Source organism: Lichenostomus cassidix, chromosome 5 (genome assembly GCF_008360975.1).
Source record: "Lichenostomus cassidix isolate B80296 chromosome 5, HeHo_3.0, whole genome shotgun sequence".
NCBI classification, from domain to species: domain Eukaryota; kingdom Metazoa; phylum Chordata; class Aves; order Passeriformes; family Meliphagidae; genus Lichenostomus; species Lichenostomus cassidix.
In genome coordinates this window covers 52154633-52182397 of record NC_139486.1, presented here as the reverse complement: position 1 = coordinate 52182397, position 27765 = coordinate 52154633, and the positions used below count along the sequence as shown (strand labels likewise).

Genomic DNA, 27765 nt, shown 5'->3' with positions numbered 1-27765 from the left:
TTGCAGATTTTCAAGGAGCCGTGTGGGAAATGCCACTGTTCAGGGCAGGATCATCAGATACTTTGACAGGACAAAATCCCATAGCCAAGAAGAATGATCTAGTTTTGGTGTCCAGCAATTTCTCTTATGATGACACATGAATCCCTTGCATCATCCATGGACAGCTGGATGAATTTGGACAGCACTTTTGATCATCATTTAAACTGGGTTGCCATGGATGATGTAGCCTCCATCAGTGCTCCAGCTCCCTCCTGGCTAAGGATTTCCATCCATGCATCCTGTTCCTCTGCTCCATGATGGCAGTTGTGTTAGGGCAGAGATCCAGGCCTGGGGAATCTTCTGTGCCTCAAAGCTAAGTATTTTCCCTGGAAGACTGATTTGAGATTACTGATTCCATACAACTTGTGGCTTCATAAACATTTCTCCTTGTGTAGGTTAGGAGACATCTCAGGAACTGAGTAGTCCTGAAGGAGAGGTGGGAGAGGCAGGAAGTGTGAAGAGTGCTGTTTTAAATGTGTTACACTGCAGCCTTGATGTAGAAGAGGAGGCTTTGTGACAGAATATTTTTGGATTAAGCTGTGTTGGGTCATTTCTTTCATAAATCTACATAAAAATGAAAAAATCTGGCTTTGATACTGAAACCCAGAAGCCATAAAAATAAGCAACTTTTTACTTTTTACTTTCATCTCTGGAGCTTTATAGTGGAGCTTTTCAGTATTTATTGTGCCATTTTTAAAAAATTCTCTTTTATGACAAGGAAGAGTAACTCAGCCAGACCTCTGACTCTTTTTCCCTTTCCCCTGACTGGCCCATGTACCTCTGGGTTTCCACATGAACAAATATAGAAGTGTTTCAGATACGCAAATCTCTCAGGAGCTCATTCACCACCATCACCTGACTGCCAGAGCTGAACACTTCTGCGTCCAAGTTGTTGTCAAACTGATAATTTATGTAAAAATGGCAGAGACCCAGCAATGCCTCCAGTTAAACTTGCCAGGAAGTCTGGAGGAAGTGGAATATAGGGAAGATACTGTATGGAAGAAGATTTTTTTTTCCCCCGATACAATACATAGTTTGAACTTCACTAATTGTTGACACCTCTGCTGCCTTTGAGGAGGGGACCTGTCTGTTAAAAAAAAATAAATCTTGAATTTCTGTTTAAGAATGATTCTCAAACTTGGCATGGATCTCATCTTACTGCCAGTTTGTTTAAATATTCTGTTTTCTGGAAGCAAAACTCTCTAAAATCTACCCAGGGTTCCATTTAGAGAAATATTGGCACCATAGTTTGTTCTTGATATTCTTATCAAAGAGCTGTTTGGGAGAATTGTGGTTGTGTTCAGTGACATGAAAAACTTTCTATAATGGTAATGTACCCTTATTGAAAAGATTTACTAAAAATTGTAAACTTTATTTGGAATGTAAATGCAAAGGAAGACAAAGTTTAACTCAGCAGATAACAGGAGAATCCATGCTTTCAACTTAAAATGAATTGGCTTATTTTTTTTCCTAGAGCATATGAACACTAGTAAGGACCAAATAGTTGCACATGTTGGATAGAAGCAGAACCAAAAAAAGTCTTCCATGTAACAGAAAAGTGAGTGAAAAGTACCTATTGGAACCTCATTAGAGACCCAGGTAGTGTTGTATTGATCATTATTGAACCTTTTAAGATTTTTTAAGTGCTTAAATTAGTGTCGGAGAGTTGTGGATGCTTTTTAGACAAAATGAACGTGCCTTTTAGAACAGTATTTGCTCAGGCAAGTGGTTAAGCCTCCACAGATTCATTCATGGTGTGCTGTAACACTTGTGTAATCTACTTTCTTTGGCACAGGTTTCAGATGCATACTTCTTATTTTTTTAAACAAATATTTGGTCACTCATCCTCTAGTTTTAGGATATTTCAGTGGTTTGCTAGTTTCCTGTAGCTCCAAACATACTGGAATGATGATGTCCCTTGGCAAACCTGGAAAAGTACTGATTTCTGTTCTTTGTCAATGAACGTTATTTTTCCATTTTTCTGCTGAATTTTGTTTGGTGACTTTGGAAAACCTGGTAACCGGTGTCATAGCTGGCCACTGACTTTATTTACAGACACACATACGCAAGAATTCACCCTTAGAATTGCCTGTGTGTGGCTTTCTATCCTTTTGTCTCACTTCTGTGAGTGCTTTGTTTGCTCCTTTGTGCGTGTGTGTTTTGTGTCGATGACGATGTTTTGGAGCGATGCTGTGTTGGCAACCAGGTCACAGAATAATATTGGTGCAAGCTCTCAGGTTTGCCTGGAGGAGTGGCTGGCAAGTGCGTTTTAAAGACTTTCAGGAAGCAGAAAAAGAAACTTTCCTGCCATTCCAACACCTGGAAGAACCTTGATGCACTAGCTTAAAGGAGAAACATTACAGCTACCTTTGATTTCCCTTTCTAGCAAACCTAATTGCAGGCTGTAGTGAAGGATTACAGTTTTTCACCTCCAAATACAGCCCAGTCTATCCCCTTTAACTCCTCCCTATGACGGCATTTGGCCGAGCCTTTGTTTGGCAGCAGCGGGTGAGTTTCTCTTCAATCATTCCTTACGGTGTAGCTCTGTATTTTCCACACATCCTTCCAGAAGTGTACTCATCACAATCATTTCCACATGTGAGCTTTTCCTTGTTTTCCACTCTCCAAAGGGCTGGTCGCCTAGTTCCTAGTGATTCCTTGTGTTGTGTTCTGCCTTTATCTTCACAGTTTTCACATTCCTGCTGTTCAGGCTGTAGTCACCAGACATCTCAGTTCGATTTGATGGTTTCGTGTGCCATCCCAACACAGAGCAGTGCTTCTTAAACCTAACTGGAATAATGTTCATCCAGGTTGTTTCTTGATTGTGCTCCTGTGGATTGGAGACGGGTTTCACTCGGGTGTTGATGAAACAGCCCTCTGCAAAAGGGGCACATTTATCCAAAGCAGCAGCTCACAAACAAAAGAAATACATTTCAGAGTGTTTCTTGAATGTTTCTATTACACTGGAGGCTTTGTAGGGTTACTTTTGCTGTAATCTCCCATTAGGAATTTACCTCTGTGTTCCCACATTCAGGTGTGTGTTTGCAAGGGAAGTTGTATGGCCACTCACTGGTGAGCTCATCATCTGTCCCCTCCGTTTTACAGTGCTGGTACCTGTTTGACTTCGAATCACCTTACTGTGATCTACTCAGGCTTGTGGCTTTTTATAAAAATTTCTTCCTTACAGGATTAGTTTGAATCTGTTTTGGATCTCTGAATGGTTCACTGTGGGGTTAGGTAAGCACCAGTGCTGTATGGGAGCACCCAGCTGAATGCTGAAGCTGGGAGGTTAAAAACTCGAAGTTACTAAGGGTTAGAAGGTTAGATTTGCAACTTCTGAACTAATAAAAAAGTATGAATTCTGTCACATGAATTTCCCAAAGAGGAATCTGCACTGTAAAAATCCACATAGACCTGTATTAAATTTACTGATTCATCGTTACTGTGTGTGATCTAAGCAAGGATTAGTCAGTAGCATTGGTTCTGGCAATTTCCACTTGGCTTGCTTGAGAAATAAATGTGCCCTTTCTAACTAGCAGCCAATAGTCCTGTTTCTGTATGTCACACTTCCAAGAGGAAGTGACTGAGGGTGGAAGGACTTATTGACTGGCAGTTCCCAGGGCAGCATTGGAGAGGTGCACAAAAGAATCTGTGCCTTGGTAAACAAGGATATCAAGCTGGACTCAAAGGTAGGTTGATCTATGTAGAATGTTATTTATGTCATAACTTTAATACTTTCCCGGATTTGATAAAGTGTGAATAGAAAACTGAAAAGAGTTTAAAGAATGAACTGTTTTGCAAACATAAACTTGCGGTGTCAGATGAAAGGAACACAACTAAACTTACTTAAAGGAGGAAAAAGCAATTCACTGCGTTAATCCTTCAGTCAATGAGCTGATAACGTTATCTAGTAGGAGAAAATGAAATGAGGTTTAATAGCAGATAGGTGACTTAGTGAAATTCAGGCTAGAAAAGTTGGAAGTTAAGAACAGGAGGAACTAAGCTTTGGAGCAGAAAAGGTGGGAGGCGGATAATGGATTCTTACAACACATCGGTTCTTCCAGGATATCTTTGTAAAGTAAACTTTGGCCTGAATTACAGCATATCAGTGTGTCCTATAAAATAGTAGATGAGGTTGCCTCCTGTTGTAGCAGAGGAGAGCAGAACACATGATTGTATGAGTGAACAGATATGAATGAATCTGGTATCAGTGTTGAGATAAAACTTGCCTGCTTATCTGTGTAATACTCAGTGTTTGAGTAGAAGGAAGTGGAAGGACATACAGCTTTTACCAGGCTGAGAAGGAGAGGGAAGGCCAGAGACTTGGAGCAGAGAGGAGGGGACTACAGAGACTCTTGCAGCAAAACAAGTTAAAAGGTTAAAAATACTGTAGGGGGTTCTCATGTTGTTATTCTGTGAAGTGTAGACAAAACGTAATACCCACAAGTTTTGCTCAGCAAAACTAAAAAGCAAAGCAAATCTCACTTTTGGTTTGTAATCTTAATAATTGAAGGGAGCAAAATATAGCAATTCTTTATTTTGAAATCAGAATATAAAGTTTTAATTTGTATATTTGTTTATTTTGATTTGTATAAGGAGAAAAGTTTGAGCACTGATACTTGAGGGAGACAGGGGAGAGAAACCTGAGGAGCTAATACTCAGGAAAACAAAGATAGAGTGATTTAACATGAAGATAATGAAAGTATCTTTACATTTGTCTGTTAAGTTACTCAGGGTATATTTTGTATAAATATTTTGTATTTAGTCAGTTACTCCAGAATTTATTGATTACAAATTTAAGCTTGTACCTTTAGGGACAACAGATAAATTCAGTGCATGTAGAAGAGGAGACAGAACCCTTGAAGACAGCTGAAGGGACTTTAGTAGATCTCCTTAAAAACATTTTTGTTGAGCACCTGATGAGTGACTGAAGAAAACAAACGTACAAAAAGGGTATGTATTTCTCTGTTAAAGTCAGGGCAATATAGTGCATGAGACTGAAGTGAGCAGTGCAGAAAAGTAGGACTGAAAAAAGCCATAACTCTTTATTGTTTAGTACATGATCCTCTGAAATATGTGGTTCTTTTCTGTTGTGGGCATGTTTGTCTGGTTGGGTTTTTCCCCAAGTGTAATCGAAGGTCAAAGGTTGGACTTGATGAGACTTGGAGGTATTTTCCAACCTTAATGGTTCTATGATCAGTAATAGTTTGCTTGCTTTAGTGCTCCTTTGGCCTCTTTTAAAAGAGAATTGTGAGCCCTACTTGATGATAAGAAAGATCTGATACTGTAGGAAGGACTTGAGGTGAGTGGGGAAGTGTGTATGGACTGAAGTGCTTGGCAAGGTGAGGCTTGGGACTGCCATTCTGAGTGTTTGTTTTGGGTGGTTTGTGCCTGCTGACTTTTATATGGTTCCCTGCTCAGTGCTGTTGTTTCTGGGTGCTGCAGGGGAGTTCAGCTGTTCAAACTGGATTTGAAATTCCACTTATGAAAGCAGACACTGAGCATATAAACCTGGCTTCCTCTATTAGACTGTTTTTTTTCTGATAAGCTAAGCTTTTACAAACTGCTTTGCTAAAGTCATAATGTGTACTGATTCAGTTCAAATGTTCCACTTGGTGCTGAGTGGTGGTAGGGTGATAATTGCAGGTGAGTTAACCCAGAGTTGACCTGGAAGGGTTTTTTGAAGATGTTGTATATTTCACACTTTTCCCATTAGTATTCCATGTACGTCAAACTTGCAAATAGAAGTTTCTCTGAATACTTAGAAATGGAGGTAATGTTTTTTAGCTAATACTAAAAGAATGCAAGAGAGACCATTGTGTGGCATAATGAAGACCCAGTTCCTGTGGAGTCCTGTCTCCAGCAGGGCTCTGAGTTGCTCCTGGTGAAGAGTTGGATTAGGGCCCACAAGAATTTTCAGCTCAGGGACTTCACAGGCCATATGTGGTGGTAACCCTCAGCAGAATTCCTTTTCATGGACTGGTCCTGCCTCTCTGTGGAAACCACATGAGCTTCTAGTCCTCCTTTTGCCTGGCAGAGAGTTTCCACAGCCTTCCACCTCATGTGAAGAGCTGTGTTGTTTCGAGCCTTTCAACCGAACCTTTGTTTGATGTCCCTGTGACATTTGATGATTTTGTAGACGTTACTCCTTCCAGTTTTCTAAGCTGAAAAGGACCAGTTTATTTCACTGTTCCTTAAGCAGCACTCATTGCCTGTCTTGTTTCACTGAGTGAAACTAGAAAGTTTTCCATTTTTTAATAAATTTAATTGCTGCGGATTTGTTGGATGATATCCAAGCCATCCTCCGTACTGTTCAGGAGCTGTAAATAATTATGAGCATTTGTAAGTGGTAACTGAGGGACTGCATTATTCATATTTGGCACAAGTCTGCAACTTGCCAAAATAAAATTATCTAAACCTACTTAAGCTTTTTTGAGGAGGAATGTGAACTGTCTAGTGATCCTTACTAGGTCCACTGGGATCAGACTGCGTAGGTTGTGGAATGTTCCCTTTTGGAATAAAACAATGGGTTGGAAAAACTTCTGGTTGCAACTGCTAGTCAGATGTCCCTTTGCTCTGTGTTGCATCCCTTCTTGACTAGGAGGGGAGGGAGGTTGTTGCGTGGATGGATCTTTGAGTCAAGCACAAGAAATCATTAAAAAAAAAATCAAGCATGCAGCCTTCAGTTTTATGAAGAGTCCTTTTTTAGGGTGGGTGGCGGAGGTTTGTTGTGTTGGGTTTTTTTTCTGAACAAGTTTTCTTCCTCAGTTGCCCATGTTTGGTCTTGGAAGGATTTTTTATCTCTTGGGGTTTTTTTTAATATGTGTGTGTGTCACACACCCTCCCCACTTCTGTTACCATTATTTTTAATTTTTTTAATGGTTGAGATGTCTGCATAGCATAAGGATCCCATTAAGTGAACTGCTGTTCCCTGATCATTCCTCTGCCTTTATAAAGGGTTGTCATGATTTGGGAACATGAGTCTTTGTTCCAAATACAGCAGCGATTTTAAAACTTCTTCAGTTTCAGTTGAAATGTAAAAGTACACATTCAAACTTGACTGTTGATTTAAATTAGAAATCACAGATTTAAAAGCCTGCCTGGAAAAGGCAAGTCTGATGCTTGTATCCAGCTGTATCTCTGGCTGCTGAGTGTCCCAGGTTTGGAAATTTGGTGGTTCTTAACATTAGCATGAATGTAAAGGGGCATGAAAAAAGGAATATGTTTTATCAACAATTTCTGTAAAGGATTCTCCTATTGCTGTAGGCATTTCTCCAGAAAATAAAGCTTATACTCCCACTGCAGCAGTGACTGCAGAGTGCACAGAAATACTCCTCTACTGTGTCTGTATATTCTTAATTTGTCATTCACAAAAGAGCAGAGAAAATGTCACAGTGCAGATGTGGATCAGTAGAAAGGTTTCAGCACACCTTGTCTTGCTCAAACCGTGGAGGGATTTGCATGTTGAAAACAAATCCTGTGGGAGTGCTGTAAATATCTTGAAAGTGCAGAAAGGCTGTAACAGGAATATTTTAACCACTTACTGTTGTTGAATGGGACAATTCTTCCCTTTCCCATTCTCTGGCATGTCTCCTCCCTTTGCTTTGAGCTGCTTCTGGGTATCATCTGACCTTTCTGCAAGACAGTTGAGATTTCTAACCCCCCAGAAGACTGTGCTTTCTCTCAAGTTATTATTCAGCCTGATGAATTCAACACTGTACAGGCAGGCTCTGGGGACTTTATGAAAGTCTCTGCTGGAGTACTGGAAGGCAAATCTGGGGGAAGAGTGACAAGAGAATAAAAAAGGAAGTAAAGCCATCCCTTTGGCACTAAGATGTTGTAGCAGCTGTTCTGTGAAACTCTGCTATGAGGTTTTCAGCTGTATCTCATGCTTGTCCTGAGCTAGACAATACAACCTTCTTCAAGCCATATTCTGGTGGTTTTCCCTTGGTTTGCACTGGATTTGCTCCATCAAGTCGTCCATTGAATGCTGTAATTACCAAGCCTCAAACCCCAAACTGGCCACGATGCTGGCTTTGGTGAAGTGCACATTTTTAGGGTGTTTGGGGCTCACCTTGAACATGTATCACATTGCACAGAAATTCCAGTTTATCCCTAAGAGAGAAGGAAACATAAAATGTAGCTAAGTGCTGTAAGTAGAAGCCAATAATGTTCACTTAAACATTCAGTATATGGTACAATGAGACATCTAACTTTACTTTTAATGTCCTGCTAAAGGACTTTGGTTGTCATTGTGCCTTCATTGTCACTGGAAACTGAGGAGCCTGTCCTGCCATCCCTTGCCTTGTTCCACAGCAGTAAGCACTGCTCTTGGCTGGACAGGGAGCTGTCAGCTACAGCAATTCTGCTCCTAATGTGCTGTGTCAATATTAGTGCTGGCCTGGGGGGCCTTGGGAGCTTGCCCTACTTCTCAGTGTTCTCTGTGGTTGTGCTTCCAACTGCTTTATGTGGTTCTCACCCAAGGGCAGAGTGTGGGATAATGCCCCAATGTGAGCTGTCATGGCTAGGAAAGGCCACCTTTCTCAGCCTTAGCAGCAAATGGCTCCTTTAAAAACCTGGATTTCAGGAATGGGTGGCATTGTTACCTCTGAAGCATCGAGTAAGACTGAAAATTGAAAAGTGTATCTTTTTTTCATGTTTGTTTCTTTACGTGTTTTCCATATATCATGCAAGTGCTAAATTGTTGCAGTGTCAGGGTTTCACTGGCTTGACTTGGATTCAACTGGCAAATAGTGGGACTTCAGGAAAGGAACCTGCTGAACTTACTAATGTCAGTGTTTATTGTTGCTCCACCAACAGAGGAACTCTAGGTGCACAGGGAGGTAGCTGTAGCTATTTGCATGTATGTGTGTGTAAGGAGATGTTTTCTTAAAACTGGAAATTTGACAATAATCTCAAGTTGTAAATTTCTGTTTCCACACAAGTTTAACATATACAGTAACTATTCCATCATTGTATGTTCTTTGGAATTTTTTCTTTGTCAGACTCCAACTTGTACACCTAACAAAAAGCTGTGATGCCCTCCTACCTAAAAACCACTGGTATAGCAGGAGAACAAAAATTAACTTGAGCCTCTCCTATATTACTGAGATAGTCTGAAAGAAGAAATACTGATGTTCGTATGGATGTGACGTCTCTGTTTGACAGCTGATGTTGTGTGAAGTCAAAAAGAGCTTTTAAGAAACCAGTGGGGAAAAATGAACCTGTTGGGGACATGTGTCCTAGAGGAAATGGTAGAGAGGCTGCCAGAGTGAGGAATACCCCAGCTTGGTTCCAGGCAGGGGAAGAGTTTCTTCCTTTTCCCAGGGTTTACTTTAGGATGGAAGGGAAAGTGACAGCCTGTTGGCCTTGCTTTGTCAGGCTGACAGAGTGCTGAGTGCAGGGATGGCTTCTTCCAGCCAGAGATGAAATTCAGCAGGACCGGAGGGAATATACAAAAACTGGAAATGAAAGTATCAGCTATAAATAGAACCACCTGTCTTTGCTCCTTCTTGTGTTATTTTTGCCCTCTTGTTCCAATGCTTTGTTCCCTGAAGATATAAAGTATTTAGCTGTAGTTTGGCAGTGGATCTCTGAATGAAAGGTCTCACACATGCCAAATGTGTTTGGGTTTGCTGTAGTAATAATGTGACTGGAAAACAGAATCAGCGCTGTGCCGTATGTCTAAGAATATTTGGACCAGGTGATTCAGCTCAAAAGATAATACAGGAAACTAGAATTTTCAGCTTAATAAATGCACTTCAGAGGCTAAAGTAAGTGTGTAGTGGTTCAATCTATTCCACTGGAAAATGGCTAACTTCCCATAATGCATAAACTTTAAAAGTCAAGTGAGAAAATACTACTTGGGTAGCATTAGTCATGCCATGGCTTGAATGTATTGTCTGGTTTGGATGCCTACAATGCTGCAGTAAGAGGAGGGGAGAAGAAAAAACAAACCTGAAGGTTTGGTTTGAACAAACCAAAGCCCAGAAGGACTTGGTGGCTGGAAGCTGGAGTAACTAGTGGAGTACTAAAATAGTGCTGTGCCAGTGAGAAGAGTGAATTGAGTTAAAGCTTGTGCTCACTTAAAATGTTTAAGTCAAGAGATCCTATTACAAGAGGTATTAAAGTACAAGCAGTTGTCTGAGCTTGAAGAAGCCCTAGAAGGGGTTCCATGATGTGCCAAGTCACTGATCAGACAGGCTGAGTATTAGACTGGGAGCTGACACAGCTTCTACTTTTGACATAAATAAGGAAGTGTTTTGCTAGGCTGCTGTTTCATTTAAAAGACACATTTCTTAGAACTTCTGAGAGGATTTTGCAATCCTGCCACTAAAAGACAACTTTTGAGTTTAAGAACTATAGGAAGAATATTTGTTGCATCGTGAGGATCCAGGAGCTTCACTGAGCTGCAGTAAGGAAATTAAATTGTCCCAGATCATATCGCAATCACATTAATAGTTACAGTGTACAGCTGGGCTTTATTGGTCCTCAAAATTAGAAGATGTGCATTTAACTATATGAAACTTACTTGTTCTGTGTGGCTAATTGAAGTTTTTAAAACCTGTATCTAAAACATTTGTCTGCTGTAAACTGGTGCTCATATTTAGGAGCTGGATGAAATCTTGAAACAAAAAGCTGCATCTTTTGGCCTGCAAGTCCAAAAATGAGGCATTCCCAGCTGTGAGTTACAGAGGCACCGATTGTAAATTCCTGCTGTTTGTATAGCATGGGAAGTGAGCTAAGTAGCTTACCTACTTGTTATCTTGTGTGCTGCTCCTGCTCCAGAAATGTCAGTGCAGGTTGTGTACAGTCCTCTTACAGAGAAATTTCTAATCTTCTAAAAATTTTGGCTTTGAAGTCGACTCTGCGGTGCATCTTATGTTGTTGACAGATCAGAAGTAATGTGTACAACTTGGGAGACTTCAGAGAAGCACTGCCTCCTCAATTGAGAAGGTTTTTGTTGTTTTGTGGGTTTGGGTGTGTGTGTCTGATCAAAGCCTGCTGGAAGTGCATAGGCTATTACAGAAATCAACTTTGATTAGGTCGTTCCTTGAAGCCCATTAATGTTGGATAATTGTTTTACCCACATGGTAGAATGAATTTTCCTGTCTTTCACACCCCCTGCCCTGTCCCCACCCCCTCCAAATCCCTTGGATGGTGTAGGGTTGGTGAGCAAGGATTGCATTCAGTGGTTGTGAAACAGTCCTTGACTCTTCAGAGGCTGGAGCTGGCTTGGAGACTCAGGACTTCAGTGAAGTTTATATTGCAGTAATTGAAGGAGTAGATTTCATTTGTTTTGTGTGGGTTTGGTTTTTTTCAACTCTAACTGTGGGTCTATCATTACTGAAAGAATAATTGATTTTGATGTCAAATGAGTAGATTGAAATAACTGGCCCAAAGGACTTAAAGTTTCTGTTGTCTATTAATTTTAAGTCTTCTCATCCTTCTCGGTCTTGAAAATATAATACTTTATTTCTTCTCACACACACACACGAAGTTTTCTGAAGGTCTGGAATAAAGGGATATTAAATATCACATCCTAACATAGATTTTGTGAACTTGCTTTGCCAGCATTTGGCATCAGTGGATCCTATTTTAAATGTAAAATATAATTGTTCTATATATTATATTACAGAAATTCTGGGGTGCAGTACCAAATGTTTCTGAAGCATTGTCTCAAAGTATGTTGGTTTGTAGGTAATTAAACTACTTCAGTCATTTTTCTACAAGCAGCTTTTCCCATAATTACTGATTTTTATTCCATTTTGGCTGTATCCATTTCCAGTGAAATCAATCTGGATGCTTTTGATCAGCAGGACCTGTTGAAATAAGCTAACTAAAGGGGTGAAGGAGTGTGCTGATTGAGGGTGGATCTTTCATTGATAGTTGGGTCTGGGTTACATTCTTACTGTAATTTTCCTCACTCTTTGTAGGAGATCAGCTGTTAACTTATGGATGTTGTGTGGCAGCTGCACTTTGTTGTAAGACCCTCCTTAATGTATCCACATTGACATTTGAGATGAAATATGAAGATGTGTTTCTAGGATGTCTGCGGTGATCTCAGTGTGTCTATAGAATGTCATAAGGCTCCCAGGAAAATGTTTGCAGAGCTCTGAGGCAGAATTCAGTGGTTCCTGTGCTGGGTGGATGCACCAGAAGTGCTGGTTGAGTCTTATTCTGTGTACTGTGGCTGAGCTTAGGAATTAGTGCAGCACTGAGGGTTATACCCAGTAAGTGGTGATGTACTGGCTTGTTGGTTCCAGTAGCCTGTAGAGAAGCTGCAGTTTGTTTCATGTATAGGGGTTTTATAAATCCCTTCAAACCTGTCCTTCCAAGAAAGGCAGGTCCCTTTCTGTTTTCCCTGTGGAAGCAGTTCCTTGAAACCTGAGCAGTGCATGTGCTGGCAGATTGATTATTGAAGCAGGCCAAATTCCTTTGGTAACAGCAGCATGTTAGTACTGATACCCAAGAGTGTGCATCACCACCTTTTCACAAGGGCTTGATTAGTTCCCTTGTGATATTTCCTTTTGATGGCTGCCCAGAATGAAATATGCAAACAGGCCAACATAAGCTCACTTCAAAGAATAAGAGCTCAAAGAGTCTAATCTTGGCTGACGAGAGGCTTATACTAGATCAAGCCTTCAGTAATGGTTGCAAACTAGCAAGCTTTGTTGAAGCACTCTTGCAGCTGGGATTCACTAGATAAGTAGAGAGGCACACAGTCTTGAGATGTGAGGGGAAATGGAATCTCCTGTGGCTGAGGGTCAGCTGGATAATCAGGGTGCTGGTTCTGATGATGTCTCCAGTGGCTGTTCTGTAGAATTGTAAGCTAGACCTTGAGGTGTATCACTACAGGTATATACCAGTCTGCTGCTAAGGAGGGAACTACTTCATCCATAGCACAGCTGGTCTGCACAGGTTTGATTCCTCGAAGTGACATGGGTTGGCTTTGGTTTTGATCCATATTTCTGTCCATGTGACTACACGCCCTTGAAACACATATTTATCTGCTTCGCTGATAGAAGAGCACGAGCTAGGATTGTTTGAGGTGGTTTAATTCTGTTGGGTTCTCATTCCAGGACCAACCTGTTTTTCTTTCCTTCCATACTGTCTGAAACTTTATACTTAGAGCTGCAGACAAATCCAAACCTGGGAGGAGTGTGTGAGACACCACATGGATGTGCTGCTAAGGCAGGGGGATCTCTACAGGTCAAGAAAAGGATCACCAAGAACCTGAGGAGGTTAGCGAAGGGAAGTGCCAAGTCCTACACCGGGAGAGGAAAAACCCCATGTCTCAGAGCAGATTAGGGACTGCCAAGCTGGGAAACAGCTTGGCAGAAAAGATATTGATGGTTCATGAGCCAGCAGTGGTGCCCTTGCAGCAAAGAAGGCCAAGAGCCTCCTGGATTGTGTTAAGAGTTGTGCTGCCAGCAGGGTGAGGGAAGTGATCCTTCACTTCCCATTCACTGAGCACTGCTGAGACACTTCCGTGTTCTGGATCTGGTTCTGAGCTCCCCAGTGCAAGAGAAAGTTATTTTAGTTACCACTGACTCTTGGCTTTGAGGCAACAGAGAAGTCCTTTGTTAAAGTAGCTGGAAGTAAAGCTTTTAGGTACTTTCCCTTATAAACAAGGAGAGATAGGAACTGAGACCCCTCTTGATCTGAAAGTCTCAATGTTCTGTGAAGAAGATAAAATGCAGCATATTGTTCTGTGTCTCCATCACCACTGTGAGAGTCTGGAAAGCTGTGAGGTGATGCCATGACCTGTTCTGCCTTTTCTCAGAGACTTTACTGATGAACAGATGGTTTTGATGTGCGAGTGTACCTGTTGAGAAACTGTACATGGAGTTTTTCTTCTGTTTATTGGAGGCCTTTTCCCCAGTGTCAAAATTGCTTAACTTGTAGCTTTGTGGCTGGTTAAAATTCATGGGCTGGTTCCCTCCAGCCTGCTACTTTTTCCTTAGGAAAGGTGGGGAGCAGCTGCTGGAAGAAGGGATCTCTTGGGCAGCTGAGGGCTGTGCCTCTCCCTTCCACAGAGCAGGGCATGCCTGTGCCCTGTTGTGAAGGGCTGGAGGAGCTGCAGGAGGCTGGAGCACCTCTCTGTGTGTGGTCAGGGTTGAAACATGAGCTACTGATGTCAGGAGGAGTTCCAAAACTCAGTTGTGGATCTCAGGGTGCTGGGTGCTGGTGGACATGCTGAGGAGTGAGTGGTAAAAGGGTGACCTTAACCAGCAAACCAGTGTAAAATCCCTTCTTTGCGCTATAGAGTGGGGTGAGATGCATCTGCACGTGAGAGGAAACCACAGGGCTGTTTGTCTTCTGTGAGCACAGAGAGGAGCACAAATGTGCCATTAAAACCAAACAGTATCAATATATTGGGAAGATACAAAGTATTTTGGCAGCTGCTCCTTAGGTACTGAGGGCAAAGGAAAGTACCACTGCTTTAGTGCAAAGATCTTCCTGTGATTCCTGTGGAGTATTCCTTAATAAAGATTCTGATGTAGGAACTGCTTGTTACTTGCAGCATCATGCCCATGGATGCTGGTCTGCATCTTGAAATCATCCCAGGGACACTTGAAGGCCTTGTGCTGCTGAGCTGAAATCTCCCCCATTACCGAGTGCGCGTGCATTGGGAGCCTCCAGCAGCAGCAAACTGCTGTTAGGGAAGATAAATAACCTCTTCTTCTGCTTTGTACCAGTTTGTACTGTACACTCCAGCAATGGAATACTGCTGCGAAGGGAAGTAGATGATTTCCTTTTTGGAGCTGTTTTTGGTTCAGTTGTTACACAGAGGGACAATGAGTATCTTTTCAATGACTTCTTCAGGAAACCACACCACAGTTTTCCTCTGTCATTGCGAAATTGGGCTTTTGAGATACGACACACTTGTGATTCATAAAGTTATGAATTGCATTTTTTTTTTTTTAAAGAATAAATCTGTGTGTGCATTGCACATAGCTGCCTCTTGCCTGGGGGTAACCAGAACTGATGGGGCTTGTGTAAAGATGTCCTGACTCCTGGGTGGGTGCTTGGCTCATGTAGTTGACCTACTTTAGCTGTGACCTTGATTTGCTCAGAGGTGTTTGTGCACTCGTGATCAGCTTTGCTGCATGATTAAGCTGGTCACGTGTCATCTCACTTTTTTTTTAAGAGACAAACAGTAAGATTTCTTTTTACTGTCTCATTAGCCTTGTTATGGGGGATTAGAGAAATATGGAATGCAAGGAAGGGGAATCCTGAAGGAAGTAGTCCCAAACAGGCTCTAGAGACAAACTGTCATGAGGTACAATGACAAAATAGCATTTGATTCTCCTCTACAAGAGAATTTAATCAGGAAGTAGACTCCATGGCATTTTTTCAAGTAGGTCCTTAGAGTACTTTGACAACAGGTTTGGCATCATAAATGGAATATTTGAACTTTGCTTATATATGTGGGTAACTTTTGTATTCCTTCTCAGAGAGAATTTTTTGAAGGCATTGAACATCCAGCAGCTGGAGGCTGCAAAGACAGTAAAATATTCAATTTCCCAGAATTTTAAGAAAGCCTTGTGAAAAAAACATTTCTCTGAACTGTTCACTATTTAGTGGGGCATGCTGATTTTTGCTCTGATCATTGAGTTGACATTTTCTTAACTTTAAAACTCATTTCAAGAGACATGCATGGTTCTTAACTCTTGTAATGCTAAAATGTAGGACTGTGATTGTTAGAACTGGATGAGCATTTGGGACATGGTAGAGAAAGGGCTGACAGAAAAGAAATTGAGAATCCTGCTCTTCATGTATTCTTTTCTGCTTAAATGGTCAAGACACTTCAAATAGCTGCTTTGAAACTATCAAAGATAAACAGGTGAAAAATAGCACAGCTGAATGGATATCTGATTTCAAGATTTTTTTTTCTATAGAACTGATACGAAATTTTTGTTTCAGATGAACAACAATTTGTTTTTTGCATTAGTGCACAGTGATTTGTGCAGTGTTCTCACTCTGAAGCAAAAATGCTGACTGTTGCAGGCATTCTTAAAGAGAAAGGACTGTGATAAACTTACAACTCCTTTTTCCTCCATCCCCTTTTTTTCTTATTCATTCCAGCTCATCTTGGCCTTCTGTCTGAGGTCATCATAGGTGGTCCATGAAATGATCTAAAGCAGGAAAATATGAATTCAACAAGCACCCTCACACTTCAGAGAGGTGTTCAGAAACACACTAAGTTTAGCTATAACTAAGGTCTGCACATCAACTGAGACTGAAGATCACGGGTTTGGGTCTGAAGCAAGCACAGAGAAATGACCAGTGACTGGTTTTACCGGTAAATTGAGATGCAGTAATCTCATACACCACAGTAACACAATCGAGTCTGTAGCTGCTGGACTTGGGGTAAGAGAGACAAGGCAGACAATTGGGAAAAGGCTGGCATAGGGAGACAGCAGGGCCTGACCTATAAATAGCTGTGTCCACAGGGAAGTTGTAGGGTTAGATGGATGATGAACCCTCAGCAACATTTTGGATGTTCTGCTCCTGGAACAGCAGTGATCCTCTCTTCAGAAGTTAGCGGTACTAAGACAATGACTTGCCTGACCTGACACTGCCAGGACCAGAAAATTAGATAACTTAAGCTTGTGAAATTCTGAATTTGCTGTTCTGGCAGAGCTGAAGAAAATGATATCAAATAACTTTGAAATTTTGGGGCCAATAACTCGTAACTTGTCTACATATATGATGGTAGTATCAGTTGTAATGCAGTTAGGTTGACAGAATATTGGTTGTTTGACTTGTAAACTTCTGAGACTGTCTTGAGAGTTGCCTGTTCTGTGCTCTTGGGAAGTTCTACTGCTGTCACAGGTTGGAAAGGCAGTCAGGATGCTCACAGGTGCCTCAACCAGAAAACTGTGTATCCAATAGGCTTTGGAAGTTTTCTTGCAAGAGGAAAATGTAGAACAGTTTCTAAGTCTTCCATAGTAAGTTTTGCTGGAAAACTTTTCTGGTGACAGCAGTGTGGAAGGGAAGTACATCCACATGTTTATAGTATCACTGGGAGACACACTTGAGGGTGTGAGTTGTAGTATGGGATGGGCATCTTACAGAAAACTTGAAGCCTGCAGAACAAAATAATGTTTAACCCCCCCTGTCCTTTGAAGATGCCAGTTTATGTTACAGTGGAAAACAAAACAGTATGCCAAGCCCAAACTTATGAGCCCTTTAAAAGTAAGGCAGTCAGGAGTGAAGGATAAGTCTGTCCTTTGCACTGTGCCAGCAGTTTAACTCATTCTGGCAGCATCTGACAACAAATGTGTTCATGGCTGTGGTTGTGTGATCATTGATTATGAGCAGAGGGAGTTTATGCAAGGGCCAAAGAATGGTGAAAAGGGCCCGAAAGGAAGTGATGGCAAAGGGATTCTTTCTGCCCAAAGCTTGGTCTATTGGAGATCCGTATCCCAACATGTAACCCTTTTGATGGATGGATAAAGCTCCTACACTTTGTAAGGAAGTATTTTATCCTTGGGTTGGAAACATCTATGCCTTTTGTAAACTGTGTCTAAAACAATTGTTTTGAAAGTGTTTTTTAAGCTTGCTGGTTTTACTCCCATTCAGGTATTTGAAAGTATTTGACCAACAGAACATGAGGCATGGAAGAGTTCTAAGGTTATCAGCTGCTTTGGGCTGAGCATCATCATCTTTGCCCAAGTGGATTTAGGCTTCCAAGACAGGCCTTCAGGTAAAACCTTTTCTATTTCACAGTCAAGGCTATTTAGCAGTAAACTTTTCACAGGGTTTCTTCCCGCAATGTAATTATTTGCAGTCTAGAGGATTAAATAGTGAAGATTTAAATTATTTGCAGTCTAGGGAATTTGAAAGCCGATTAGATTAATTTGTACCTTTAACTAGGCTTCTTACACTGTCATTGGGATATAATTTTTTTATTTGTGGTCTCTGCTGTGTGGAGGTGTTAATTTCTATGAAAATGTTCTGAATTTAGTGGCAATAGAACTTTCAAAGTTTTTGAACTGTTATAACGTGATCTTCAAATGCAGAGACACAGTAAAACAAGTGTTTCCTGTCAGAAATATTTCTGTTAGGTAGAAGCAATTGGCTGGCCAGGTAGCATAAAAATAAACCTGGTTTAGTTAAAGATCATGCTGACAATTCTTTAAAAACAATTGTGTTACATAAAGTGTTTTAAGAATGGTCATGGTTTGTATGCAATATTTAATACAGCAGTAACTGGAAAAGGAGAAATTACCTGTTATTTTTGCAGCAAGAGGAAATCATAGAAACTGCGATTGTTGCCGTTTTTTAAGAATGCTAAGTCTGAGAGAGATATTTTTAACCTAAAAAGTTGTGTCTGCTTATATTAATGCAGTGGGTTTTTTTGTTTGATGGGTTGTTTTTTATTTCTTCCCTAATGTTAGACAGTCCAATGGCAGACCAAAGGATGGACATATCTTCTACAATAAGTGACTTTATGTCACCAGACCCTGCTGACTTGATCTCCAGTTCCCTTAGCACTTCAGGAATGGACTGTAATAGGAAAAGAAAGGGAAGCTCAACTGATTATCAGTAAGTTGGATTTTTCTTGATTTAGCGCTGCTAGAAGGAGGTGGTAACATAACAATACAGTGGGGAAGACTATGGAAATATTTATGGCAATATTTAAATAACCTTTTCTTTGCAACCTGCTTTGAAGGTTTTAATAAAGAAGAAAGCTACTATGCACTAAGAGGCAAGTTCATTATTTAATAATAAAAATTAAACTCATCTCAGTGCAGCTAAAATTGAGGGCCATCACATGGGGTAAGGCTGAGGAGAAAAACTTTTGGGTGATGGGGTAGTGCATTTAATACTGATGAAATGTACACTGTGAAGGTTGATTATATTGACCATTTACATAGGAAATACAGTGCCTGACTAACAGAGGGGTAAGATAATAAATTTATTGTAAAGTAGAAGCAAAACTAGGAATAGTTCCTTTTCTTCACCTATTTTTTGCCTATTTAGTCACTTCCTATCAATGTGCTGCCAACCTTTGCCTGATGAAGCTATTTTGGTCTCTCATTTGAATATGAATCTCAATAGTCTCTGGTTTGAGGTATTAGAGCTGCCTTTCTTTTAATCAACTGCTTTAATCTTGTGTTGGTTCTCAACTGTAGAAAGAAATCCCACCAACTCTGCTTTAGAACAGGGAAGGTCATAGCAGTTTGCCAAACTGCTGAGCCTATAATGTCTCCTGCACTAGGAGCACCAAGGGCAACCTACTTATTGCAAGTCCCTGTGCAAGGCTCCTCTGCATTGTAACTTCACAAAGTGTGGCTGCAGGGGAACTTGTGAGTGGCCACATCCATTATTCATCCAGCCACAGAGTCCATTTTTATTTAACTTAGCACAGATTTTATTGCTGGAGGCCTTTAGATTGTTGGCAGCTCTTTTTATGAGGAGGGGCAGAATTTTTAATCCATGCTGAGCACAACAATTAAGGATTAGATTCCCCTTGCATAGGGCTTCTTTTTAGGAGAACTTGTGCACAAAAGTTGAAGTACTTCTCTGAACTGCCTTTAGTCTGCCTGAAAAGCAGATGTGTCTCTCTAGTCGAATTGACTACTACAAAATTCAGTGAACAGCCTCAATCTTACCAACTTCCTCTTCTCTAGAAAGGATTTCTCCATCTTTATTCCTCTGGGTAGGAAGCATTACTCAAGTCCTCTTTTCCAAAAGACAGCTTGTTCTTGTAAGTTATAATTCTGCCCTTTAGGTTCTGTGTGCATTTTTTAAAAATGTGTGAAAACAGTTTCCTTGAATCCTTAGTAAAATAAGTTTACAACAGCTGTAGTCATGCCACAGTTCATGTTGTGTTGCAAAGTAAATGGTGGCTGGGAAGTGTTCCTCTTTGACAGCAGAACTTAAGGTAGACTACCTTGATCTCTCTTTATATATGTATGTATGGGAAAATGTTCAGAAATGCTACTGTTCCAACTTTTGCTGCCTGTTAATAATTTTTTTACATAAATTATCCAAGTGTACAATTTAATGTTTCACATACCAGTGAAGCCAGGAAATAAGGGAGGCAGAACCAAGCAAGAGGAGTCATCAGCTGTACTTTCAGCTCTCCACAGCAGCTTTTTAGTTTTTTCTCCTGCAACTCCTCCAGGAAAATCCCTGCCCAACCTATTGCTGTCACTTCAGCAAGGGCTGGTCAAATTCTGTAATCCAAGACTTCATGCACAGGACTATGAACAATTAATTTCTTTTCTTGGGAGTAATGTTTTTAACTGAAATATTACACGATTAAAAAAACTGCCCTGATGCATTAGTGACTTAGCTTGTACCTCTTAGATTTTGCTTTCTGGTTTTTTTTAGCAACAAACATCCCAGCACTAAAAGTGGGGTCACAAGTGCCATTTAAATGTGAGCATCAGGAGTCAGTGGCTAAATCAATAACTCGGGTGTACAGATTGGGAGATGAAGAAAACATTTAGCATTATTATTATAATAAAACTGATCACAAAGATAACTGATCTGAGAGTGCAGTGAATAGTACATGAAAGGTTGCCATGTTTATTTTTAAGAAGGCTTGTGTCCAGTGTTGAACGGGAATAACTAGTATGTTAATGGCTGAGATGAGAAGACTTTTCATAAGGCTTTGGTAAAACATAGCCTCTTATCATGGTAAAGCTCAGTGGTATTTTAGGTCATTTTATGGCGTCGAAGTGATGCCAGCAGTTAGTTTGCATGTAGAAATTCTGTTTAATTTCCTTATGGTATGATAAAGACTGTATAAAGTACAGCTTGGGACTTTAGACTAAAGCAAAATGTTCATCTGTCCTGCTGGGCAAGAATCAAAAACTGAGAAACTTGGGATACTTTATTTTTGTTTTTATTTTTATTTGTTATTTTTGGCCTTAGAGTCCTCTGAAATCCCATTTATCTAACCACAAGGACAACATGCATAAAGCACAGATCTTTCCTTTCTGAAGATGAAACAATATCTCTATGATTTGCATAACATAATTTAGGTTAGTTATTTTATTAGTCTTTCACATTAAGTGTAATGAACTATGCTCTCTTTTCTTAAAAAGCAGAATTATTCTTTCAGAAAGTAGATTAATTTGAACAAGCTTGTTTCTTTAGAAAACGCTCACTGCTATTGTCCTGTTTTCATTGTGCTTTTCATTTCAAATAGAATATGAATTAGATTGAGAATTTCAGCAGAAAATGTAAGACATTTTTATTTCCTATATATGGTGTACTTTATTTTTCTTTTTTTTCAGACTCGATGGCTTTCCTTTTGAGTAAGTATAAATATTTCAGTAATTGGTTTCACTTGAGAAAGATGCCCAACGTTTTTTCCTTGAGTTTTGCTTCCATAGACTTAAAATTTACAGGTAGAAATTCCACCAGAATAAGCAGGCCTAGGAATGTCCATTTAAGCACAGTTGTACAGATTTACATAAATCCAAACATTATCTTCCTAATTATTTTGTCTAAAAAAAGATGTGTAGTCATAAGCACTTAACTTTTTTTTACCAAGTACAACTATGAAAACTTTTGCCCTCTTCTCCTGCTCAGTTTTACACAGATGGCTACAACATTAAAATGTAGTAAGGGGGATTATTTCTGTTATTCATGCCTCCCTCCTTCCTTTTTTTCTTCATGTTTTAACAAAAGCAAACCATATATCTACACTGAAAGTTGTAATTTCAAATGTGCCTGGTTAGCTTCATATAGGCTTTTATTCTCTCCATGTATTTGGCCATCTCCAGTGATGTGTTAGTTTAGGTTATTAGCATCTTCTACCCCAAAATCAACCACCATAAGGCAAGCTGAGGTATGGAACATACAGGCATCTGCACAAAATTGGGTTTTCTTCCCCCCATCTAGTTAACTGGAAAACATTTTTGTAACAGATGATGTCTTTGAACTGCAGCATGTTTTACTGTCAAACACATCAAACTGTGCCATTTAGTGAGTTCTGAAGGAGACACAACTAATTTAAGAAAAAAACCACACAGCTCCCTTAGTCCTTCCAGGTTGTTGTTTTTATACTCCTATTTTTGTTTTTATGATATAGAGATGGCAGGAATACTTCATTCTGATTTTGTGGTAGTTGAATAGTTCAGCCAATCCTGCTGAAATTGTAATGTGTTGCTTTGTTCTGTTTCTGCAGGGAAGGTATGGATACAGATAAAGATGACCAACATGGAAGGTACTGTTGATACAGTCACTGAAATCTCAGTTCCACAGGAATTCTGACACAGGATCCTGTCTGTGGATGCCTGTTCAGTGTCACTGTGGTCAGGTGTCCCAAATTATTTCTCTGCTGGGATAAAGATTGCTTTTGTAAGATTGCTTGAACAAAATGAAGCAGACAAATAAAAAAAAACCCCGAAGTCTGAGGCACAATATTATAAATACTGATCTTTTCTGTAGAAAGGTTAAATAAACATTGAAATTCTAAAAATCTGATCTTAATGAGGATCAGTAGCTATGTGAGATGCATTAAAAGATTTGGGTTGAGTGCTTTCCATGCTGTAACTTTGTGATGTCGTTTCTCAACAGATTGGAGTATGCAGACCAACAAGGCAGGATAAAAAATGCAAGGTAATGCTCTAAACAAATATATTAAAAATAATTAGCTCTCCCTTTTTGCCATGTATTAATTATTGGTGTATGTTTCTTCTGAAAATACTTTTTCCTAACTTTGACCTTGCCTTATTTTTTCATATCTTTGCACTGCTCGCATTTTTCATTATGTTTGCATGGAATTTTGTGAAAATACTAATTTGGTGGATAACTTGGCTTTAGTAATTTCATTGATGTTGAAATTGAAGCCAGATACGTTTCTGGTTATACTATATTTTTCATCTTTCTTCTTTCAGACCCAACTGTGCATTGTAAAAGTGTTGGCAGTGAATCTTAACATGGGAAAATATAAACCTGTGCTGTATGGCCAACACGGGGTGTGTTTTCTGGTAAACCAGAACATTGTACTGCAGCCTTTCCTATTTGCTTATAACTGTTCTTTTCCCAAATAATTAACATCAAATGTGTGAAGAACATCTGCTATCATTTTCACAAGGATGAGAGGGTAACTTAATTATCATGAGGAGGTTGCTTTGGACATTTTTCATGTGCTTCATGTTCTGCTGCTGTTGTGTTTGTGCTTCTGTGTGCAGGGAGGCTCACAGTCAGATCGAGAAGAGGCGGAGGGATAAAATGAACAGTTTCATCGATGAGCTGGCCTCGCTGGTGCCGACGTGCAACGCCATGTCCCGCAAGCTGGACAAGCTCACCGTGCTCAGGATGGCTGTCCAGCACATGAAAACACTACGTGGTGAGTTGCCTGGGGCTGCAGGGGCCTTCCAAATGGCATTTCCTCAAAACCACACTTTCTCTCACCCTTTCTTGCTCTTTGCCAAAAAGGAGTAAGTTAATTCATTTTGGGAGGATTCCTCCCTTTTTCTTAGCATCTGTGCTCAGTGCATCGGGGCTTACTAGTTCATGGTCCAAGAAATATCCTGATCTGGCTGAGGGACTTGGGGATGAGAAAAGAATAATTTTCCATCATCTGATCTATTGATCACTGCTGCCACATTCCACATTAACAGAGCAAGTGGGGAGAGGTAACAAAGAGCTTAAGGACAGTGCACAGTTGATTCTGGTGCAGTACTGAGCACTGCTCTAAGCAGGCAATGTACTAAGATGTTGGATAGAGAAGTTAGATTTTACATGGGATATTCCTACAGGACTTCTAAGCTTTTGTGTTTGTACCTTTAGCTCTGTGTGAAAGAGTGGAGAGTACTTTGAAAACTCAGTTTTGGTCTTTTTGACCAGTTTCTGTTGCAAGCACTTGAAGGGAAAAACACAGGTTTGGAAGAGTTGAGGTTGTTAAAAATTTCTGTGTGTTCCTAAAGCTTCATATGAAAGTGAATCAGTGCTTGGGTACAATTGGTGATGATGTTTAAAAGCTTAAGCCTTCAAAAGGAATAGACCATTGAGAAAAGAAAGGGATGCAGCTAATTGTAAAAAAGATCCTGGTGTTCGTTCCCATTTCTGGGAGCGCTGGTGACTTCAGTCGTATTGAACCTTACGGTTTTGAAAGGCTTAACTTTCCTGCCACAGTCATTTGATGAGGTTAATGCTTCATAACTCTTCAGTGGTTACTAATTTGACTCTATTGCCTTTATGAAGGGAATAGAATGAGAAGAATTACTCCTTAATAAATAGCTGCCTCATTTGTTGCCAGTTTTGGGGTTTTGGCATTGTAAGATGATGTCATTGTAATGCTGGGTTTTATCTTTGCCTTGGAATGAGAGAACTGATTTGTAAGTTCCTAAGTGGTGATTTGTTTACATGAGCTTGTCATGTTTTACTGAGTTATACGGAGAAGAAATAGTTGGAATGTTTTTATTCTTTAATCTCTTTTATAATTTCTAATTCTGAGACTAGGCCATAAATCAAGGACAGCCTTTGGGTTCAAAAATATGTCAAGGAATACTTTTGTATCTCAGAGGCATTTAATTTGCATTTCTACCTAATGCAGTACTTGTGTCTTAGCAAAAAAGCTTCATCCTTTTTTGAGTGAATACCAACAGAGCTCGTGTTGATAGTAAAACAAAGCCAAAACAGTAACTTTCATTTTAAAGAACACCAGCAATGAACAACAGTCTAAGAAGGAACCAAAGGAAAATTGCTCATTTAAGTGTGTAACAAATTGATGATACGGGAATTGTTTGTTTGTTTTCTTTAGGTGCTACAAACCCATACACAGAAGCAAACTACAAGCCTGCTTTTCTATCAGATGATGAATTAAAACATCTTATTCTCAGGGTATGTTCCAACTTTTAATTAAGAGATGTTAGTATCTGTGACTATAACTCTCCCAAAGCATACCAGCAGTATTTTTCTGCCTTGTATCTCAGCTTAAAAATGTTTTGATTATGGAGGATAATTAAGAAATCTGCAGACTGCTTCATGAAGTCAATGAGTTTAATGATGACTAGCATTTCTTAATTTAAGCAGAAAGATTGAAGAGTGAGATCTGAGGAAACTGATATTTTGATGGTAACCATTAGGATCTTCAGTAATTACATAAATGAACCAATATTACATAAATTGTTTTCTTTCAGACTTGCTGCCATGGGTTACCTTGCTGTGATTTTCAGTGTGCAGTGGTACAATGAGCACGTTTTTTTTGAGGTCACTGATGTAACATGACTTAGTATGTTTGGCTGCCTGCTGTTACACTGCTTTTATAGTGTGGAGAGCTTATCTCATTAATCAGCAGTCAAGTTCTCCAGTGGCTTGTGTAATTGTTGAAGCACTGCAGTGTCCAGATGCAGCATATGCAGAACTTAATTTCTGCAACATTATGTTTCTAGAGATACATAATTGGGACCTATTTCTGCATGCCTGTGTGTGACTGAAACAGAGTACTTTAGAAATAGGAGTTAGTTGCCTCCAGGCACAGAAATAAATATCCAGGTTATGTTTGCATTCTAAAAGAGGAGCTTTTTTAAATACAGTTAAAATAACATTTTAATTTGAAGGCATTATTAAACATAATCATAATATTATTGGACAAGACATGGGTTCTTTCTTCTCACAAAAGTTATTTTACATTCTGGGCACGATGCCCAGAATGATGCCGAAAATGTTTGCAGATGCAAAAAAACCTTCATTGTAATTTCACATTTTGCCTGTTGACTCAGTTATCTCTAGATGTTAAGACAGCTCTCCTAGTGTAGAAATTCTGCCATACACAAAGTGTTTTTAAAGGTTATAACGATGCAATGAGGATGGATAACTTAGGATTTGACTTTCTTTTTTTCCCCCTCTAATTAGGCAGCAGATGGATTTCTTTTTGTTGTGGGTTGTGACAGAGGAAAGATACTGTTTGTTTCAGAATCTGTCTTCAAGATCCTCAACTACAGTCAGGTATTCTTTTCCATTTTAAATATGTTAAGTCTTTAAAATTTTTAGAGCTTTTTGATGGCTATGGCTTTATCTGGGGGGTAGGTATGAGAACAGTCTGTCTTGAAAGCTGAGAGGGGTTGCAAAGAGAGCTTTTCTCTGCCATGTCATTAGAGAAGATTGTTTCTGGTTTCCATTCAAAGCAAGGAGGTGAAAAGAACCTAAATTTAATTCACTGATGGATGCATTCTGCTCAGGGATTTACCCTCAGGCTTGCAAAGGCATTATCTAATTGGGAGTGTAAGCAAATATTAAAAAATCAGTCTGAGGTTCTTCCAGTAGCTTCACATGGATTTTTCAAGTTAATTTTCTTTCTGTCTGTTCTGATTTTGCTTGCATGCTTACTGATGGAAACTGGAAAGCAATTATACCAAAGCCAGGTTTTTAATATATGCTTAACATAAGGCTTAACTTGGACCATATATTGTGTAAATAATCTTCATTCCTTCTGTCATCTGTACTCCTTATCAATTTTAAAACCTGTATTAGCTTCAGAGATTTTCATCAGCCAGCTTTTGGTGATGAAACCTACCTATTCATATGTAAATAATGAAAGAGAACATTTGTGATTGTGATGTTTTCATTCAAATGTGTGGTAGAAGAAGTGAGACTGAGGAGAAACCAGAATATTTGGTGGGGGGGGAATTGAGCATGCCAATTCTGCAAAACTTACTGAAAATGATGACAGAAATTACTGTGTAATGTAGTCATAACTTTAATATACAGAGAAAATCTTATATCAAATCATAGAATCGTAGAATAGTTTGATTTGGAAGGGACCCTTTAAAGGTCATCCAGTCCAAACCCACTGGAGTGAGGGTGGATCTGGCTGTTTCATATTCCTTGGTTAGACCTATATGTAAAAGGATTGTTCATACTGGATGCTAAAATTAAGAAAATAATACTGAGCCATTATTTTACTTTTTGACTGAATGTTCAATCTCTACAGAATGATTTGATTGGTCAAAGTTTATTTGATTATCTCCATCCTAAAGACATTGCCAAAGTGAAGGAGCAGCTCTCTTCTTCTGACACCGCGCCACGAGAAAGACTCATAGATGCAAAAAGTGAGTGCTACCACCTTTGGGAAAAGTGTCACCTAGCCAGAGTCACTGCTTCTGGGGCTTTGCCTCATGTCGGTAGTGGGGATGTGGGGGGATGCCTTTGGGATTGTCCCAAGCTAAGGAAGCTTTAGCTTAAAGACAGAAAGAAACAAACAAAAAAATAAGTGTGAAACAGGTACCTGTGAGCTGTTGGGTTTGGCATGCCCTGTGGCACAGATGTATTACTGGAACTGGCTTCACCTGTGAGGTATCCTCTCTTCTTCCAGGCACCAAAGTTTTAACTTCTTCCATTAGAACACACAAATCATTTGTTCTAATCCATCATTCTAAATGGTCAGAATACACTCAGTATTATTTTGGTAGTCCTTAGCTGTCAGCCAAGGTAGAAGATTCATTTTATTTATCCATTTATGTATTGCTTACTGCCACTTCCATCAATGACCCAGCCTTTCTCTTAGAAGGTTTTTAACCTTGGAATCATTTCCTGCTGTCTCTTAGCTCTGTTCCACTCTGGTATTTTAAAGTAGTTCTGTATCTCTGCTGCTTTTGAGGTGAGTGGGTGTTTAATTCCCTCTCATAACAGGAGTCTGCATTGCTTAAGTGGAAGGTGGTATCCTACAACTACAGATTTCCAGGCCATTAAGTCTCATGTTTGTCAGGAGCAGAAATCTCCTGGATCTCATCTCACAGAAGCTAC

At 39.8% G+C, this 27765-nt stretch overlaps 1 protein-coding gene across 11 annotated transcripts in view; it reads left to right on the top strand.

The window, feature by feature from the left end:
- BMAL1 (basic helix-loop-helix ARNT like 1) overlaps positions 1-27765 on the top strand; it is a 48291-nt gene that overhangs the window by 7025 nt on the left and 13501 nt on the right. For 4 of the 11 annotated variants that reach the window (XM_085063066.1, XM_085063070.1, XM_085063062.1 and 1 more), the window contains exons 2-10: positions 17632-17755; positions 18450-18597; positions 21303-21323; positions 22199-22237; positions 22591-22632; positions 23208-23365; positions 24782-24861; positions 25876-25968; positions 26954-27071. In XM_085063066.1, the coding sequence (XP_084919192.1) occupies positions 18458-18597; positions 21303-21323; positions 22199-22237; positions 22591-22632; positions 23208-23365; positions 24782-24861; positions 25876-25968; positions 26954-27071 (691 nt within the window). In that variant the 5' untranslated portion in view covers positions 17632-17755; positions 18450-18457. Of the gene's footprint in view, positions 1-4640; positions 4742-4853; positions 4993-17631; positions 17756-18449; positions 18598-20937; positions 21048-21302; positions 21324-22198; positions 22238-22590; positions 22633-23207; positions 23366-24781; positions 24862-25875; positions 25969-26953; positions 27072-27765 lie in introns of those variants that run through there. The other 7 variants (XM_085063069.1, XM_085063068.1, XM_085063072.1 and 4 more) reach the window with 5 other exon arrangements.